Source organism: Mercurialis annua, linkage group LG2 (genome assembly GCF_937616625.2).
Source record: "Mercurialis annua linkage group LG2, ddMerAnnu1.2, whole genome shotgun sequence".
NCBI lineage: Eukaryota > Viridiplantae > Streptophyta > Magnoliopsida > Malpighiales > Euphorbiaceae > Mercurialis > Mercurialis annua.
In genome coordinates this window covers 50,994,762-51,014,107 of record NC_065571.1, presented here as the reverse complement: position 1 = coordinate 51,014,107, position 19,346 = coordinate 50,994,762, and the positions used below count along the sequence as shown (strand labels likewise).

Here is a 19,346-nt window from a genome sequence, read left to right as displayed (position 1 = left end):
TCTATACCTACAAGATTTTCTCATCATTTTTTGCTTTTGCTTGCATCATTCTAAATAAAGTACACTGCCAAAACAGTTCTCTTTTTTTGTTTGCAAAGCAAAAAGAAAGGAAGTTTTCAAAATGCATGTGAATTAATAAGACCTTTTTTTTATTTAAATAAATTTGTATGTTCGGTAATCATGTATGTATCTATTTAAAATTTAAAATTAGAATTTTATTATTTTTAATTGGGGAAGTTCTTACCTAAATCTGGTTCATGAAAAATTCATAAATTTATCCAATAAGGTGTTAGAGAAATGAGAAGAAAGAGAAAATAATCAGAAGAGAGAGAAAATTATATTAAATTTTCTAACACCTCATTGGAAGGTACATGGAAAATCCATGGATCAGGTAAGAATTTCCCTTCTAATTGAGTGGAAATTAGTTGAATGTAAAAATTTTAAAGATATCATCTTATAATAAATATACGTTTAAAAAAATCTTATGTACCTTCAACCAAATAAATGTTTAAAAAAAAAAAAAACTTGGTTTGTTTGAGGGTATAATTGTTAGATTCTGAAAAGAAAGTGTACTTTTCTATTTACTAAATTTACTCATCTTTCTCATCAAAACATTAGCTTGTAGTGAAGCCTTAAAATAGCTAAAACAAAAAAGGAAAAAAAACAAACAAACTTTTTAGTTTATTTTTAATTTTTATTTTGTGGGTTCTTCAAAATGGTGGAGGTGATCAGAAACCCTGGCATGAACAGGAGTTTGAACAGAGAGAATCCAGATATTTTGATTGTGATGATTATAATTGCAGTGATGAAGCAGATAATGAGAGGTGGTGATGAAGACGACGACAAACAAATGATGGGCCCTTTAATTCTAAAGCCTGCAACAGAGCAAAATAAGTGGCATTGCTGCACCACAGAGTTAAATTTTCTCTTCTTGTTTTTACTCTTTAATGAACTGGGTCCATGCATGCCACAGTTCACTGCACCAAACTCTTTTTATTTTTATTTTTGAATACCATTTTGGTGTTTTTTGAAGCTTTATTAAAATGGGTTCTGAAAATCTGAGTTTCTTGGGGTTTGGTTCATTGAAGGGGAAAAAACACTAACTTTTTTCTGATCAAGTTAACTTACTTTTTTTTTACTCTTTTTTGGGATGTACAATGTGTGACTCTCTGCTGATTTATTAATTGTTTTAAAGAAGAAACCAAAGTTGGTACTGTTTGCTCTGTGTTTTAATCATATTCTTTCATGGAGAAAGAAAAACCAATGATTTCAAGATAATATTATATTAAAACAGCTTGCCATTGCTGTAGTTTATATATAGTAGTGTCAATCATCTTTGATACGAACTTTTATCAGTTTGTCTACTTTGTGTTTGATTATTGTCTCCTCTCAGGCCTGCTTTGGGAAATCCCATGAATCTACATGGAAATTCTTGAAGGTTGGTCATCTTCAATGTCTTTAACTCAGCTTTTGTTTAGTTTTTTTATGTGGTTGTCTGCTTCAGTTTGTAAGTTATTAGATTTTGCTTTAATTATTTGGAGTGTGATGTGAATGATCTGGATTAAGTTTGGATTATAACTTTCTACTTTATTGAAAAATTTCCAGGTGGATTTTATTGTGCAACAGTTATTTAGATGATGCAAATGATCTCTATTAGTGTGTTCTGTTGTTCAAGAAAGAGTTTAGAGGAGTAAAAACAACTGTGTTGAGAAGTTGACAAACAATTCATAAGAAAATTGTGTGATTTTGTTTATCACATGGTATGATGGAGAATCGTTTGTTTTTAGATATGGCCGGCGGAGAAAGTTCACTTACCATTGAAGGAATTAGGTCACAGATAGCTTCAGACTCGCTTGTACATTTTGATTCCTTTGATCTTAATAACCAATACCGCGCATTGAATGGATATGCAATGCTTTCTACATTTCAAGGACATCCTATTGATACTGATGATCGAGCTGCAATTGCAAATGCAGAAGGGTTAGTTACATCATTAGGGAGGAATGTTGCAAGAGAATCCGAGTTCCATGAGCAATTTGTCGGTGGAACACCGAATTGTGGTCCTGCAGTAGCTACTCTTGTGGAATCAAGGATTGGTCTTCAAGAAAATCTAAGCAGCTTAGCAATTGCAGAACCTTCAATGTATCCTTTGGAGGTTTTCGGAAATTACAACTTTTCTAATGGTTTGAATTCTTCGATTTCTTCCTCAATGCGTTATGGTTGTGATGAAGTATTTGGTAACGTAAATGCTAATGATCATGTTTATGGTCGCTGCAACTTTAGCAATGAGCTGTCTTTAAGTTTAGCAACATCTCAACCTTCTGCTATAAACGGGACTCAAATCCCTGATCAATGCTCGGAGATAAGTTGCTCCGACGTAACACGTCATTGCTTCAAGGAATCAATTGTAGGATCAGAACTAAGTTCTTCAGACAGTAAGGAGCTTTCTCTAAGTTGTGGCTCCTATGGGGCTGGTCAATTCTCGCAAGTTATTTCCGGATCGAGATATCTTCAGGTTATGCAGGAGATACTTGCACAAATTGCAAGATTTTCACTGGAAAATTTTGACCCAATGATCTTTTCAGCTGGCGGGATCAAGATGGGGTCAAATATGTCATTCTCTTCGAGTCGCCCGATGGAGAGAGGGATGCGTCTGATAGGTTCCGATGATGTGGATGAGGGATTTGAATCTCAAATTGATCCTGCACTTCAAAAACGAGCTATGGAAGCAAAAAAGACACAATTGCTTACCCTACTTCAAGTGGTATGTTCATCAAGTATTAGTGAACCATTTTGTTGCTATAACTTGTGTTGTTGATGACAATAATGTTTTGTTTTCCTGAAACTGGATTGTATGCTACAATGCAGGATCAATCAAGTTCCATCGAAAGTGAAAATACAAAAAAAAAAAAAAAATCTAAACTCTTATTGGAGCTAATTGTGTTGTCATCTATATTGCATGGAAACTTGTTGAGTCTAGCTTTTCAGCCTTTCATTTCCATTTTTAAAAGAACTTGTGAATCTTTATATTTACAACCTAATCTTGTAGAAAATGTAGATTCATGGTTCTCCATGCAACATAGGTTGCCATTTCGCTAAAACCTGTCTTTTTGTTTTTCAGTTGGACTAATATTATGCGTATGCTAACCCTGCATAATTGCTATGCTAATTTTTCACTCAGGTTGATGACCGATACAGCCAATGTTTGGATGAGGTACACACGGTTGTCTCTGCATTCCATGCTGCAACCGAATTAGACCCTCAGATACACACTCGTTTTGCTCTCCAAACGATTTCCGTCTTGTACAAAGGCCTCAGGGAGAGGATCAGCAATCAAATCCTTGCTATAGGAGCACATGAAGGTGCACATGAAACTGAAGGGTCTCTTGAAAGTTGCTATTTGCAAAAGCAATGGACCCTGCAGCAACTGAAGAAGAGAGAACATCAGCTTTGGAGACCCCAGCGTGGCTTGCCCGAAAAATCCGTCTCCGTGCTACGGACATGGATGTTTCAGAACTTCCTTCACCCGTAAGCATGCATTTTATTTTTCGCCCGAATTAAAGTAACAGTAATGGATTGCATTATAAGCATTGGCATGAACACATATTTGTTTGTCAGGTATCCAAAAGATGCAGAGAAACATTTGCTTGCAGTAAAAAGTGGGCTGACTAGAAGCCAGGTATAATATGAAGGCTTGTCTGTTACCTTGCAAGTTATGTTGCACGGAAACTTGTCGATTTTTTATGTTTTTGCATTTTGTTCCGAAACTGCTTCTAAAACTCGTCAACTCTGTAGGTAAAATAATTTTACATATATATCCATATCTTTACAAATATATTCCCCAAAAGAAATTGTGACAATCTGATCCTTCAGATTTTAGGATCTGTGATAATTATATCTAACTTTCAATTTGTGACAATAAGGTCTATTTTTGGGATTTATTTTTATAGTTGAAGATTTTAGTTTTGATACCATGAATGATTATTATATAACTGGTTTTTCATTTCAGTTTAGAAAGAGTTATTTGGGTATATAATGAAGGTTATATGTTCGAGGATATGTTTAATGGAAGATTAAATATATTTGTCAAAAATTATAAAATTGACATATCGAAGTGTCATAATTTTTTTGAAAGATACATTTGTCATTTTGGTCAAAAATAAGAACATATATAATCATCTAAATCAAATTTCGACATTTCTGTTTCCGTGTAACATAGGTTGCAATATGTACTATTAGTTAGTGATTTATAGTTTTTCTTAAGATCATCACTTGTATCCCAATTGTTTGATTATGTGATCAGGTTTCGAACTGGTTCATTAATGCACGAGTTCGGGTATGGAAACCGATGATCGAGGAAATGTATGCCGAGATGAACAAGAGAAAGGCTCTTCAGAATGAGGAGGGAGTTGGAAGCATCACCAATTTTAGAAATCACATTAGCATCAGCAATTTAAGATTCAATATGAATTAAAGGTTGAGAAAATATATAAAATATTGTGATGGGAGAAACCATTATTAATTAGTTTAATATTTTGGTGGAATCCATTAAGTTGGATACAAAAGTGTATATAAATACTTCCATAAAGATTGGGAGTTCGATAGGGATTGTCAAATCATCTTTTAATTAAGCTGTCTCATTGAACAATTGATCTAAAATGCAATGCTGATTGTATTTTGTTTGCTCATTGTCTGTCAATTTGTAAAACTAATAAGTGATGAAAGCACTCCAATACCTCAACCTCCCTTGCATTTTTTTTTTTGGAGGTCCTTATATTTCAATTTTATATTATTTGGTCCTTGTACTTACTTATTTTTCAATTTTTATGTCCTTTTATGTGACTGAAGGAAAAAAATTGTAAGAAGGATTGGAAAAAACTATAAAAAGACCTGAAAATCGAAAAATAGGTAAATAGAGAGACCAAATAATATAAAATTAAAGTATAAGGATTTCCGGAAAATAAGTTTAAAGTACAGGGACTTTCAAATTAATGGGTTTAGCCTTTTATTTGTCATTTTTTATATTTTTTGATGTCCGAATAAGAATGTTATTTTTTTGTATAATTAACACAAAGTTCGTAGTATCTTTTATAGATTGGATTCTTATCAATTATATTACATGTCACTCTATTCGTAAAAAGTTCATAATTCTATGATGTTGAATACCTTAAAAATATTTATTTAGTATATATCGGAAATTTTACACTAATTATCGAAAGATTATTGACGAGTATTTTATTGGTAAATATTTTGTGTAGCCGATGATCGCTTACAACTTGTTTGTCGACAATTTTCCAATACTCTACCAACAATTTGGCCGTTAACAATTTTGGAAAGAGTTATCAACGAGGGGGTACCGAACCGATTGATCAGTGGTACCTTTTTCCCGTTGATTATCGATTGTGAGCCTTATCATCGACAGATTTGGGTCATTATCAATTGGTAAAAAAATGTTTTTTTAGTAGTGTAATTAACATAATCTTTTTCTTTACAAGTTTAACAATGAGATATTTTAAACAACTACATGATGTCCCGTTTAAATCTTTCATGTTCAAATTAGTTTTTGTTCGTCGAGTTTAAACATGCGGCATCACTTAAATCAAGAGATCATCGTACGAATGCACCCAGAGAATCTAATTCTAAAATCTTTTATAAGTATTGTCTCAAATTAATATAGCTATTGACTTTAAAAAAAGCAAGTGCATTATAACTTATTTTATGAAAGATTCAGCACTAATGACCACTAGTACATGTACATGCACATGCACCTTGTTTGTTAGTGATCTATAAGCTGTAATCACACTAAAATCCCCATATAAATACTTCATCTTCCTCGCCATAAATTTACACTTAAAACTTAATCTGTATACAGAAACTAGCTCTGTTAATGGCAAGATTAGTGTTGGTTTTTGACTTCGACAAGACCCTCATTGATTGGGATTCCGATAATTGGGTGGTTGAACAGCTCGGCGTTAATGACGCTTTTCTTCGTCTTCTTCCTACCTTGCCCTGGAACTCTCTAATGGTTTCCTTTTTTTATTTCTTTCATTTATTATTGCATTTTGATTCAGTTTAACCTAATTTATTGTCATTTACAGTTTTTTGTTTATTAATTTATAGGATCAAATGATGATGGAGCTTCACTCCCGCAACAAGACAGTTGAGGATATTTCTGAGTGCTTGAAACAAATTCCAATTCATCCCAACATTATCTCTGCAATTCAATTTGCCCATGCTTCTGGGTATGTAATTAGTACACGGAGAGTCGAGTCGAAATACTGTCAAATTGGAACTTGATTTTCAGATTTAAAGGTCGAAATTCAACTCAAATTTGATCGAGTTTTAATTATTTTAGACGCTCGAGTTTTATTGGATAACTAAAACTCAACTCGACTGTGTATAAATAGTTAAAAGAATTAAAATTTAGAAAGAAAAAAAATAAGATGTTATAGTAAATATATATAAAAACTAACGAATCATAAAATTCAACTTTTTTTATTTTTATGATTCTAATCAAAGCTTTAATATTTTATAATTTTAGTCCAATTTTAAAACTCGTAGTGATTCTAGTCAATTTCGTCCAATTGATCTAATAGCGTGTACCTAATCTTACGTGGCCTTCATGTTGTTAAAAAATCATGCCGATATAGAATTTATGAACTCGTTCTGATCTTTTGCAATCCTAACAAAAGCATTAAATTTATGTGATTTTAGTCCAATAAGCAAATTGACAAAATTGCTAACGTTTGAAACTAAACTAAAATTACAATGTTTTAGAGCTTTAATTAGTATTAAAAAAAATCAAAAAGGTTTGAATTGTTTGATTCATTGGACTTATATATTATTATAAAGGATAACAAAGTAAATTAATAAAAAATCGATTAGACTCAAAAACTTAACCATCGATGCTTGAACTCGATTATACAATGGACTCGATCAACTAAAACTCAAACTTGGCTCGATCAACATTGAATTTCAAATTAATCTCGAATAGCTTATGAATATACTCGAGATTAGGTTCATCTCATGTCTATATCTATATACTTTATTGTGCAATATGATCTTATTTATATATTTGCAGGAGTGATTTGAGGATAGTAAGTGATGCAAACACTTTCTTTATCGAGACAATTTTGGAACATTATGGACTTATGCCCTACTTCTCTGAAATATACACAAACCCAGCTTATGTTGATGCAGACAACAGGCTTAGAATCTCACAGTACCATCATTCTAAATCATTTTCTCATGGCTGCACCATCTGCCCTCCTAACATGTGCAAGGCTAGTCCATTTCTTTCCTTAACCTATTTCATTCATCATGCTCATTATCACGGGTGGGCAAACCGGTAATCGACTCGATTTAATAGGCAGAATTCAATTAAGATGATACGATTTGGTTCGGTTTGATTTTATATAAAAGGTATTAAATTTAGAAATCAAATCTAAGTCAGTTTGTAACGTATTATATATTCTAGTATTAAATGCACATATAATAATAATATTTTTGGTTTTTTGGTTTTTACAAATTTAAAGCCGAACCAAAAATTTTAAAGTTTTATAATACGAACCGAACCGGCCATTTTTTATTTGATTTTTTGACTAGTTCAGTTCGGGCACACACCTACTTATTGTAGTCTTTCTTTTTTATTTCTAACGATAAATCCCTCGAAATTAATCTCACTACACCAATTGCTTTTAGAATAATTACTCTACGTAGCAGTACGTTATTAGTGCAACAAACCAATAAGACGTTCCTGATATTAGGATATTTCAATGATAAAAAAATATCCAATCACGGATAATTGATGTGGCACTGATGTAGAACCACGTGGTTTTAAATTGAAAAATAAATTTATTATTTAAAATTACTAAAGTTGGAGATTTTTACTGCAATAAAATCAAAGTTGAAAGATTTTATTATTACAAATCAAAGAAAAAACACTATAACATAAGAAGAAGAAAGTTGAGGGACTGTACTTGCAAATTATCCTCTCAATTAATTCATGAAACAAGTTTTTAAATGAACAGGGCCTGGTGATTGATAAAATTAGAGCTTCTATTTCTGATGGAGAAGGAAAATGCATGATTTATGTTGGTGATGGAACTCCTGATATTTGTGCAACATTAAAGCTTGGACAAGGAGATTTTGTGATGCCAAGGGAGAAATTTCCACTATGTGAATTTATTTCTAACAATACAACCCTTATTAAGGCTGATATCCAAGAATGGAGTGATGGTGAAGAACTTGGCACAAGACTGCTCAATTTAATCACCACCAAAGTCAATATAACAAGTGATTTACCGGTTGTTGACTGTAAATCTCAGACAAATTTAATCTCTACCCATGATTCATATACCATAAATCTTGGAACTAGTAGCTAAGGATGTGCAAAAACCAAATCAATCCAAACCGTAGCTTCTAATATAAGCTAAGCTGAAATAACCAAATCGAATTAATTCTTTAAAAGTTTGGTTTTGTTCGGTTCAAGTACATCCCTAATGAAGATATTAAATATGCTGAAAGATGTCGTGTTAGGGTCTGATTTGCAACTGTAATAATTTTCATAAGAAAGTGATGGTGATTTTCATGGAAAGTGATTTTATATGATAAAATGCATCGACTAAGTATTTTATATTATATGACTTGAAAAATAGAATCGTTCATTGTAAGTGACATTAAATAAATAATAAATGAATAAAGAACCATTATGGTCCTTAAATTTATGCATTTAAGCCTTAGCTATTTTAATCAATTAGATATAATATTCACTAATATTATATCAATTAACTCCCAAATGGGATCATCACATCTCGTGAGCGCGTTCATTTTATATATTTTGGAGATTTTTTTTTAGGAAAGAAAATTGGAGATTTAATTGGCCTAAAATTAAAGAAAATTGTCTTTAGTTGACTAAAATGGCTAACTGGAAATTAATTGATCCGATGTAAAAGTTCAGAACCCATTCTTCAATAACAAGTTTAAAAAAATTAAAGAAACACCTTCCTTTAATTTATTAAATAACAAGTATTTTATAACAAAACATTCGTAAGTATTACACAAATCAATATAATAATTTAGTGTCAACAACCAAAGGTTCATCTAATCACTAAATAAGAATTAGAGAAAGAGACATTCTAATATTCCCACCAACAACACACATCATCAAACCTAAAAGTCGCAGAATAAGTGAAGGTTTGTAAGAAAAGCAAAATGCGCAATTTTAACGACGAATAAGCCATTCTGACAAAGCATAAGCCAACAACGTCCACTCTTTATTACTACTATTATTATTATCACTTGCTTATCAATGTAAAAAGATTATTACAAGTAACTCAATCCTTAACTAACACATGTTTACAAATGAAAGAATATCGATCTCTTCTTTCTTCTTTTTACTATCATCACCTGTACTTTTTCCTCTTTCTACTCTATCTACATTCTTCTACCATTTCCCGATCACCCGTTCCGTAGAAGAAAATACAATAAATAGATTACAAAAAAGGTTTATTTTCTTCATCTATCCGAATATTTTCAGACTTGCAAGTTCATTCGTGTTTTTATCGGTTTTAACTTCAACCCCATACTTTCTGGAGATAGGAGCTCGGGAGAAATGCACAGCGGACTCAATGGACTTCGGGGACTGACACTTAACTTAGGTGGTCTGTACATACCGTATCCCATGAGAAAGTATTCCAATGGTATTAACATTGCGTGGGGCTGCTCCTCGGTAACCATGGATCCGCATGCCTGAACCTAAAGGTCCCAACGTTTTCAGTGTAAAGAAAACAATTTTACGTTCATGCAAAACTTAAATACTTGGATATAGAGAAACTTTGTTGCGTACCTCAACTAAAGCGCTATATCTTCGGTCTAGTTTTGATGTCATGTGGACAGCCTCGGAATGAAATGGGGAATTCTCCCCGACAAATATAAGAGAACGACAATGTAGCTTTCTCAGTCCTTCACTGATGTCCGGTCTCCTGCAAGAGAGGCAGTTTTAACAATTTCAAATCAAAACATGAAGGCACAACAACCTGTGACCCTATTTCTAGGAAAAGAACACATTTACATGTGTCAATATTGCGAATTAGAAAGGGAAAAAAAAAGTATATAAGGAACAGCCATTACCCGTTCAATGCTTCAAGAAACCTCCAAACATTTGAACTCTGCCTTTCGTCCAGCAACTAGCAAAAGAAAAAACTATATGAGTTGGTTTTTTTTGTTCGTCAGTTAGCAGATTGTTCCCTCCGTTTTACACACAAAATAAGGAATTAGTTTATCCTAGTTGACTTGCTATATTCTTCCTAAAAAATATCTTTATCGTGTTATTACGAGTTAATAATAGTGTAATTTACATGAATCGAATAATCCAGTCAACAAGTTGATGTGAGAGTTTAATATCATGTGGTGACACTCATATTATATATATATTAGTAAGGGTATTTTGATAGTTTATAGTTTAACTAACACCAACCAACAACCAGAAAAATAAAATTTTATATCTTCTGGCACACCTAAAATGGAATTCTTTTGTCTTTTTAGTTCGGAGGGAATATCATAAATAAATACATTTATAAATGAGGTAAAGGACTAACTCTTTTGCATGCCTGGACTAGATCCGATTCTGGTACTTGAGCATTACCACGAGCTTCCTGGTATCACCAATTAGAACTAATCAATAAACACTCATTCTGTATTGACATAACCTTTGAATAAACTAGGACTAATGTACCTTGCTAAAATACCGCTTCAGCAACAACTCTTTAACCACTCCACACATGCCATAATAGTACAATAAGTTGGAAATCACCTGCAATAGATAAATATATTGTGTTAGAAAAAGATTACTCATATATCAATCAACAATTCGAAAAAGGTCCAGGAAAAGAAACCTTATTACATAACCATTCTGTCCATGAGGGTTCTTGGCAAAGGGGAGAAATGAGTATCAAACCAAGAACACGCTGCCTGTGTTTCATCTGTTGCAAGTTAGACAAAATCAAGATCGGTGAATCCATGAGTCAAAAATAACTCAGTATCATTAACAAATAAGTCAAGAAGCATACAGCAAAAAGAGTAAGAACATAAGCTCCGGCTGTGACTCCCATACACATCACCGCTCCAAGTCTGAAAAGGGAAATGATGGATGAACAAAATAAGATTGTTTCCTTGTATTCACCAAATAAGCAAATTAAAAGAGGCCGTGATATTGGGGATATTCAAGAGGAATGAGAAAAATTATTGCACAATGCATCTGAAGCAGAAGACAATGCTGTATAGCAAACTTCTAGTCAGCCAAAATTTAAAAGAGAAGTTTAAGTTTGTGAGTAACATGATTACCCAAAATAATTGAGAATCTCTAGTATTTGGTCAGCCAAATCATCAACAGAAAGCACAGGTTCGTCAAGGCTAATTGCGGCAGCTCCTAACTGCAATAGTTCTTGAAGAAAGTGCCAAATAAGAAACAAATAGAGGTGGAGTATTCACCAATAAAGATAATTACAACAGCCGCAGGCATTTTTGTTAAAAAATGCACTACAACCGGATTTTATAATGAAGTGATCAAGCTACAAACCTCATGCCCAGGAGGATTAATGTGGTATACGCAAAAATTGTGAAGGAGCAAAGAGTATGCTTCCGGACAAAAAAATAAACCTTGAAAGCAGGACATATCTGTTGCATACAAAGACAAAGTTTAAGTTGGAGTCCAGTTGGTACTTTCCGGAAAAAGCAATCATTGCCAATCATATTTCCCTCTAAATTAACAATAAATAGAGCAAGCAAACAAAGAAATTTCCATATATATCCTTGAAACTTTTAATCCAAAACTAGAAATTCTAGATAGAACCAGAATTAGCATTCAACAGCTATCTGGAAGCCAGAATTTTAATGATAACACAATCAAAACTTCCACATCTCTCCACAATTACGTGACCGTTTGGTCAATAATTCTTTCTAGTGGTATACTCACAATTTAAAGCTAAATCAGGATATGTAATAAGAGCTGGCTTGTCCTGGTCTCCATATACAGAAACAGATACACATCCATAGCGAGTCTTAACAAAAAATTCCTGCAAGAAAATTCACCAAATTATTTCTTCACTCCATTATAAACACAACTTAACAGCTATCACCTTACCTAAATATCCGAAATTCATTTTTTTTCAAATATTAGAATTATCATAAAGCAAGTGTGTAGGATTGTTATGAACTAATTTTGAAAAAATAAACGGTATTAAAAACTTGACTGATCAAATAATTATTCTGCCAATGCTAACCGAATGATTTGCATGTGCAAAAATTACTTCCTCATGAAGCCTAACCAAATTTTGATCATCTACGCAATAAGATTTTTATTATACTCCGAATTCGAAACAACTAGCCAGTACAGTTAATTATACTAACAAACCTCAAATTAGCTTTAAAAAAATACATATCATTCATAATTTCATTCAATTTGCTGCATAATAAAGCACAAGATAACTTATCTAAACATGATATTTGTTACAAGACATTAAATAAAAAGCTGCAACAATTTCAAAAAATGCTATTCGCATTTATGAAAAAAACAAATTATCATTTCATTTCATTTCCGCACAATTTTCTCAGCAACCAAACACGCAATCAAAACACATTTGCTTCGTCAATGTGAATGTAATTCGTTCTTAATTACCTTTCCGGAGAGAGTTTCCACGTCAATAGAAACAGAGGAAGACGACGAGTCGCTTGAATCTCCCATTCTAATCTCTTCAAATTCTCTCTCTAAAAATTTCCTTCTCTCTCTAAAAAAATTCAATTCTGAAAAAATGCGTTTGTTGCAATGTTGTTGCCGTTTGCTTCTTCTTCTTCCATAGCCTTTTTATATATATCAAATCTCTATCTCTCTCGCTTTCTCTGTATTTATTTTCTCTTTCTATTTAATCTTTTTTTTCTCTCTTTAAAATGAAATTAAATTTAACAGAGTCACCGACGCTCGAATTAGCAACTCACGAGTCACGAGCGATCCGTACTATAATAGAGGTAAGGTAAGGTAACCTCTCACTCTGGTTATATTTAACCATGATTAAATAGAGCCGACAGTTTTCCATATTTTACCATTTTGCCCCTGTTTGAATAAAAGAAAACAAAATCTATATTTCAAAATTTTGTTTTGTTTTTTCTATTTTTAAATTTGTTGACTCATTGACTATTTTGCATGCTTATTGGTTAACAATAGTATATACTAAGCGAAAAAACTATTTAATTAAAGACTAATTAATGGTGGAAAATAAAAAGTATGACGTAATTTTGTGTATTGTTTAAAAGTTTCATTTTCATGAAGAAAATTTCAAAGTAATTTGATTAGAAAAACAATATTAGATGTAAAGTAATGTTCATATAAAAGCTATTTATAGGTAAAATTTTAAATGAAAAAATCATAGTTTAAAAGAGTATTTATAACTATTTGGTGAAAACACAATTTTAACCATTAATATGTTGGTTAGATTAGTTACATGATCCAAAAAAATTAATTGTTGCATTAAATTGCGCCTTACCTAAAACTTGAGTTCATAAAGTATTGTTAGATTCTAGCCTTTATTTGTACAATTAGAGAGTTAATTATAAAATTTTAAAGGACTAATTAGCAACATTTTGGAATTCTCTTGTTAGTTTTTTTTTCACCAAATATGGCAAAGAGCTTGGATTTAATTGGTTATATGATTTTTGACTCTATTCTTGTTCTGTATATTGGCATTTTCCTGTATTGATTTTACATTTATTTTATTTTATGAAACAAATTAAATTCTGTTTAGTTTAATTTGTCTTTATTGCATATTGTTATGGTTAATGCAGTCGTTAGCTTTTCAACATCTATTTAAAAAAAATCAGTTATTTGGTTAGATTTTAATTTCTTTTAGTCTCTGAAAAGATATATAATTATTTGGTTATTATGAACTGAAGATTTTTTTTTATTAAAATAAATGACTGATTTTCAGTTCTAAACATGTTCATTCACTTGTTCAGTTGTTTGGGGTATAAATGGCAATTTGGATATCATATTACTCATTTATATGGTAGAGTTGGCAATTTGGAGTGTATTCATGATTTTTCTTTGACAAAATATGTTATATTCATGATGCAATTTGATACAAGACACAAATTACAGTTAATGCTGACTTATATTAAAGAAAATATCTAGCACGGTCAAATTTAAAAAATCAAATAGAAATAAATAATAAAACATTTTTAAAAATAAAAAAATATTTAATTAATACAAACAAATGGGAAAATTTTTACATTTTTTTCTAAACATTAATTTCAAATATGCCCTGACAATCATTGTTCAAAAGGAAGCAGTGCAAAAAAAATTGTTTGAGAGATACAAAGTCCCTCTTTCAGCCACAGGGTTCTTACTTCTTAGTTGAAACATCATAGAAATAGTAGTATTAAAGTAGGGGTCCATTAATTGCATGAAATGTTTTAAAAAATTAAAATGTGATCATTTTGATTTACCAGCGAATAATCAGATTCATATTTTTCTATGAAAATTGTATAAGATTTTGAATTCAAATTTCTATGCGATCATATCATATTTAGACGAAAAGTTATTATTATTATTATTTTAGATAAAAACTTAGTTTTTTTTAGTAAATAAAAAAATCATAAAGATATATGGGCTCAATGAATAATAAAAGAACCAAAAGTTTATTGCCGTTTTTAAATTTGTGCATCATAATCAATTAATTCACATTGATTTATTTTGTTTAATTAAGAACGATACTCTTAATTATTTTCATATTAATTAAGGATAATGTTTTTTTTATGTCAATTAATAAAAACTGGGCTATTCCGATATTTAAGTTTATTCATTTTGTACAATTTTATCCGTGTTTTACATGAAATATAAAATATATTTTTTAATTGATTAAAATGATAAAAGTATAAGTTAATTAAACTTAACATACAAATCCAGAAACGGGATGGAAAGATTAGGGGGTTTACTGATCGTTTTTTTTTATCAGGGGGTTTGTCGTAAGATACCCCTAAAATCAGGGGCTGTAGGTGATTATTAGCCGAGTTGGTATGTGTCATTAACATTCACCAGACAAGTTCCTCTTGATCAATGCTTGCCTTTTCAGGTCTTTGTTAGGAAACGTTTCTGAAAATATTTTTGAATAATAAACAAAACGTTTTCTAAAATTAAGAAATGAAATTGCCACCTTAACCCACACAAAAATAAAAAAAAAAATTGCTCGTGTTGTGTGATGCTAATTCTCATTTAGATATAAGGTCACCATTGTGTTAGTTTCAACTTTCAATTACTTCATCTAAAAATAATTAAATTCTCTTCATGATTCGGACTCTAAATTAGTTTATTAATTCCTAATTCCAATTGTTTTATTTATCAGACAATCATTTTAAAGCTAATTTCACAATAATAACTTTTCGTCCAATTTTATTATTTCCGTTGCTAAATATGCAATTCATCGGAGATGGAAAATTTGTCGCTAATTTATTGTGATTTTTTAGAGAGTGTTTTGCTTGAAATTATAATATTTGGTTTATTTCTGAATATTAAAATTTGAAAGGATTATAACATGTATAAAAATATATTCCTCAACACATTTTGGAATCATTTGACTAGGAATATTAAATAATATACACTTCATTAGTTCCAAATTTCATATTGACATCATTATCATTGTACCAACAACGCATACACAATCACTTATTTTTGTGATTTCTTAATTTAAACTTGTATTAACGTTTATTTTTGTTTTTAATCCATTATTTAAGTCATAATCATGACACAACATATTGGTTATAATATTTTTACTTGATTTACTCTCCATATGTGAAGTCCAAATCCATGAAAAATGAGAAAATTAAAAAAAGACTAAAAATGTAAGTTTTATTTATTCAAATGAGCTTAATATATATATATTCATTGACGGTAAAATTTGTATTAACTTACAATTTATAAAATCCATGACTAATTTTTTTTTTTGAAAAAGTGCCAATATTAGCCAATTAATAGAATATGATAATTGGCACCGACATGTTAACATAGCATACATGAGAACTATTGTACTAACCTAAGTTTTTCTTTTCAATATATTCATTTATTTCCTAGCAATTATTGAAGTACAAAATCCAATTGGATTTTCTTATATCACAAAAAATCAGAAATTATAAATACATATAATTATATTTTGTAAAATTAGGTTTATTTAATATTAAATGAAATAAAGTGATCACAAAGGCTAAGCCTACGTGTCATTAATGTCCAGGTAAGCAAAAAAAAAGATGAAAGAGTTGGTGAGGTTTCAATGGCTTGTATCCTACTTTTAGGGCTGTCGTGACTCTCACGTCAAAGTTAAATGGGCTTATGTAGATATGCCACGAAGCATTTGCTATCTTAAGCCAAATTTGTTTAATGTGATTTATTTATTTTTGGGTTCTTTAATTTATGTTTGTTTTTCTTTTCCGTAACCAAAGTTTTTTTAATCATGAAATGCAATGCAAATCGATTGGAGATGATGATGATTGAAGTCATTTTTTATAGCACTCTTTTTCGTTGGAATGGCATTGTTTAGTACTTTCTTTATTGTCCGTATTTTCGGGTATAGTTTTTCTATATCCAAAAAATTTAATTATTTAAAAAGTTAAAAAGTTATGAAATTACTGAATTTTTATCCAATTTTAGAAACACACTCGAAAATGATACTATATTTTAAATAAAATAATTAATTTGTTGGTTACTGGTCGGTACCAATGCAATCTATCAAAAGAATTGATGTAGAATTGTAATACAGACCACATTATCATCTCTTAATAAGCAAAATATCAACTCCACATTTATAATGTTACATTCGTATTTAGGTTAAGCATTAGCTTTTTTAAGATTTTATTAAGATTCCAATCAGATTTTCGGTGATTAACAAATTAAATTTCAACAAGCTTAAAAAAATTAATCAATTTGAGTTTAAAATTAAGTTAGAGTTTACTAATCCTTAAATAAATAAAATTTTCCCGGAAGATTTCGACAACTATTCCATATAAATAGATAAAAATGTCGTTATATCACATTTATTTTATACTAACCTTTATTAAATGAATATAAAAACTAAAATTAAATAATAATAAGTGTAGGCTTTCAAAGAAAAATTTAATTGATGATGTAAATGGAAAAAAAACAACCAATATGTGTCGGCAGGATATTTCACGCCTTCTCTCAGGCCACCAGCTCATCAATGTACTATTAATGCTGTTCTTTTGTTCAAAATTTTGCTTCTTTTATTTATTTAGAGAAGAATAACATTAAAACTGGGCTCTTTTATTTTATTTTTGGGTATTGCTATTCGCCGCCCGCTTTTACTTAGCACCGCACAGGCAAAAGACATTTCTGCCCCTCTAGCAAAATTTCAAAAAAAAAGTTCTCTTAACTCATTCGAACACACTCGAACAACTACGTAAAAAGTCGAGTAAAATGACGGATAACGAGTATAATTCGTCGGGAAACGAATATCGACGTTCGGAAACAAGTTTTTCCGGCTTTTCCGAGATAAAAAATAGTTTTTTTAAATTTTTATTTAAAATTTTTAAAGGGGGACGATTGCGTTTCACGTCCTCTCCAGAGGAAGGGACGCTGGAATTCGGCGTCCTCTCCAGAGGAGAGGACGTGAAAACCAACGTCCCCTCTAAAGGAGGGGACGCCAATTTTCGGCGTCCTCTCTTCTAGAGAGGACGTTCGGCGTCCTCTCCAGAAGAGGGGACGCCGAAAACCAATGTCCCCTCTAGAGGAGGGGACGCCAATTTTCGGCGTCCCCTCTTCTGGAGAGGACGTTCGGCGAAAATTGGCGTCCCCTCCTCTAGAGGGGACGCCGAACGCCGGCGTCCACTCTTCTGGAGAGGACGCCGGCGTCCCCCTTTTCCAGCCGCGACCGAAACGTCGCGGCCAAAAATTAATTTTTTTTTTTAAAAAAAAAAGTTAAAATGATTTTTTTTTAATAATTACAGTGATTTTTTATTGCATATTATTACGACTTTGTATTACATATTATTACGATTTGTTAAACGTAAGTATTTATATTTTGCAGATTCATTTAGAAGATTATGGCGATTTTCATCTCGTTCGGAATCCGACATTTTCGTAAAATATGAATTTGAATAGAGTTGAATGAGTTGAGAGGATTTATGTTTTTTGTTTATGAGTTGGTTTTCTATTCAAAAAGTGAAAAGGGCAAAAATGTAATGTGGTTGTGCGGTGCTAAGTAAAAAAGGGCGGTGTTTAGCAATCCAGTTATTTTTTCTAGAAAAATTCGGAACATGGTTACCCATAGTAAAACCAATAACTATTAAAATAATTAAATATACTTCTTCCGTTTTTTATTAGAGGGAATTTCTTACGCTATACTATTTTTTATTTTATTTAAAATTTATATTATTTTTTTTAACTTTATTTTCCTATTTTTTTTTAAAAAATACCTTCTTTTTTTTTAAATTTTACAAATACCTACTTTCACTTTTTAATGATTTTTTTTTCTGGTATTTTATTTTTATCTTTTTATCATATCGTTTAGTATAACAAAGGTGTATTGTAATGTACTTATTGTGTTTTTTTAGTGTTTTTATAGTGTATATATAGTGTATTTATGGCATTTTGTAGTGTTTTATGGTGTATACCATAAAAATACTGCAAATGCACCATAAGCACTGCAAATACAGTATAGATAAACTATAAAGCGGCAGAAATACATCAAAAAAACATAAATTTACTGAAAACACCAAAAATACACTATAAATACACCAAAAATACAATATAACGTAAATACATTATAAAAACACTGCAAATATAAATCAATTCGTTCTTTACAAAATCAGTAGCATTAAAATAAATAAACAAATCTACGAATATGAGAAAAACAAAATAATTATATTAATAATAAAATAATTTTATAAACAAAAAAATCATAGATCTATAATAATTTATTTACAAAATATTTAAATCATCACAAAAAATCTAAAAAATTATAAAAAATTTAAAAACGATGTTGAGAAATTCATAGCGCGAATGGAAGAGACGAACGGAAAAGCCATCGAAAGAGACGAGAAACTCATCGGAAGTAGACGAACGGAAGCACGAACGGAAAAACAAACGAAAGAGACGAACAGAAAAACAACTGGGAGAGAGAAAAGATAGTGTGGCTATTTAAAATTTTAACTTAAAATGATATAATACTTCTATATATAGTAGATATTTTTGTAGATATTTTTGTAGATATGTTTGTTGTTAGTGTAGAGTGGAAAATTATGAAAAAATTGACAAATTTATTGTAAATATATTTGAAAAGTGAGGTATT

General features: G+C 30.9%; 3 protein-coding genes across 3 annotated transcripts; 2 read left to right on the top strand and 1 right to left on the bottom strand.

Moving 5' to 3' along the window:
- Window positions 1-596: 596 nt before the first annotated feature.
- LOC126666624 (homeobox protein ATH1) lies at window positions 597-4,686 on the top strand. The gene is made up of 6 exons (XM_050359450.2): window positions 597-915; window positions 1,394-1,438; window positions 1,606-2,764; window positions 3,182-3,528; window positions 3,619-3,679; window positions 4,304-4,686. Exons 3-6 carry the CDS (start codon window positions 1,763-1,765, stop codon window positions 4,472-4,474), a joined length of 1,581 nt encoding a protein of 526 aa, XP_050215407.1. The 5' UTR covers window positions 597-915; window positions 1,394-1,438; window positions 1,606-1,762; the 3' UTR covers window positions 4,475-4,686.
- A 1,147-nt stretch (window positions 4,687-5,833) lies between these two features.
- On the top strand, window positions 5,834-8,730 carry LOC126668822 (thiamine phosphate phosphatase-like protein). Its single transcript, XM_050362022.2, has 4 exons — window positions 5,834-6,025; window positions 6,121-6,242; window positions 7,082-7,283; window positions 8,031-8,730. Exons 1-4 carry the CDS (start codon window positions 5,888-5,890, stop codon window positions 8,382-8,384), a joined length of 816 nt encoding a protein of 271 aa, XP_050217979.1. The 5' UTR covers window positions 5,834-5,887; the 3' UTR covers window positions 8,385-8,730.
- Window positions 8,731-9,256: 526 nt separating this feature from the next.
- Window positions 9,257-12,975, bottom strand: LOC126668821 (protein NDL2). Its single transcript, XM_050362021.2, has 11 exons — window positions 12,677-12,975; window positions 11,975-12,074; window positions 11,579-11,676; window positions 11,344-11,432; window positions 11,070-11,130; window positions 10,896-10,982; window positions 10,736-10,813; window positions 10,599-10,655; window positions 10,132-10,187; window positions 9,848-9,983; window positions 9,257-9,756 (listed from the first exon to the last, which is right to left on the bottom strand). The coding sequence occupies exons 1-11, from the start codon at window positions 12,740-12,742 to the stop codon at window positions 9,535-9,537; spliced, it is 1,050 nt and encodes a 349-aa protein (XP_050217978.1). The 5' UTR covers window positions 12,743-12,975; the 3' UTR covers window positions 9,257-9,534.
- Between the last annotated feature and the right edge of the window lie 6,371 nt (window positions 12,976-19,346).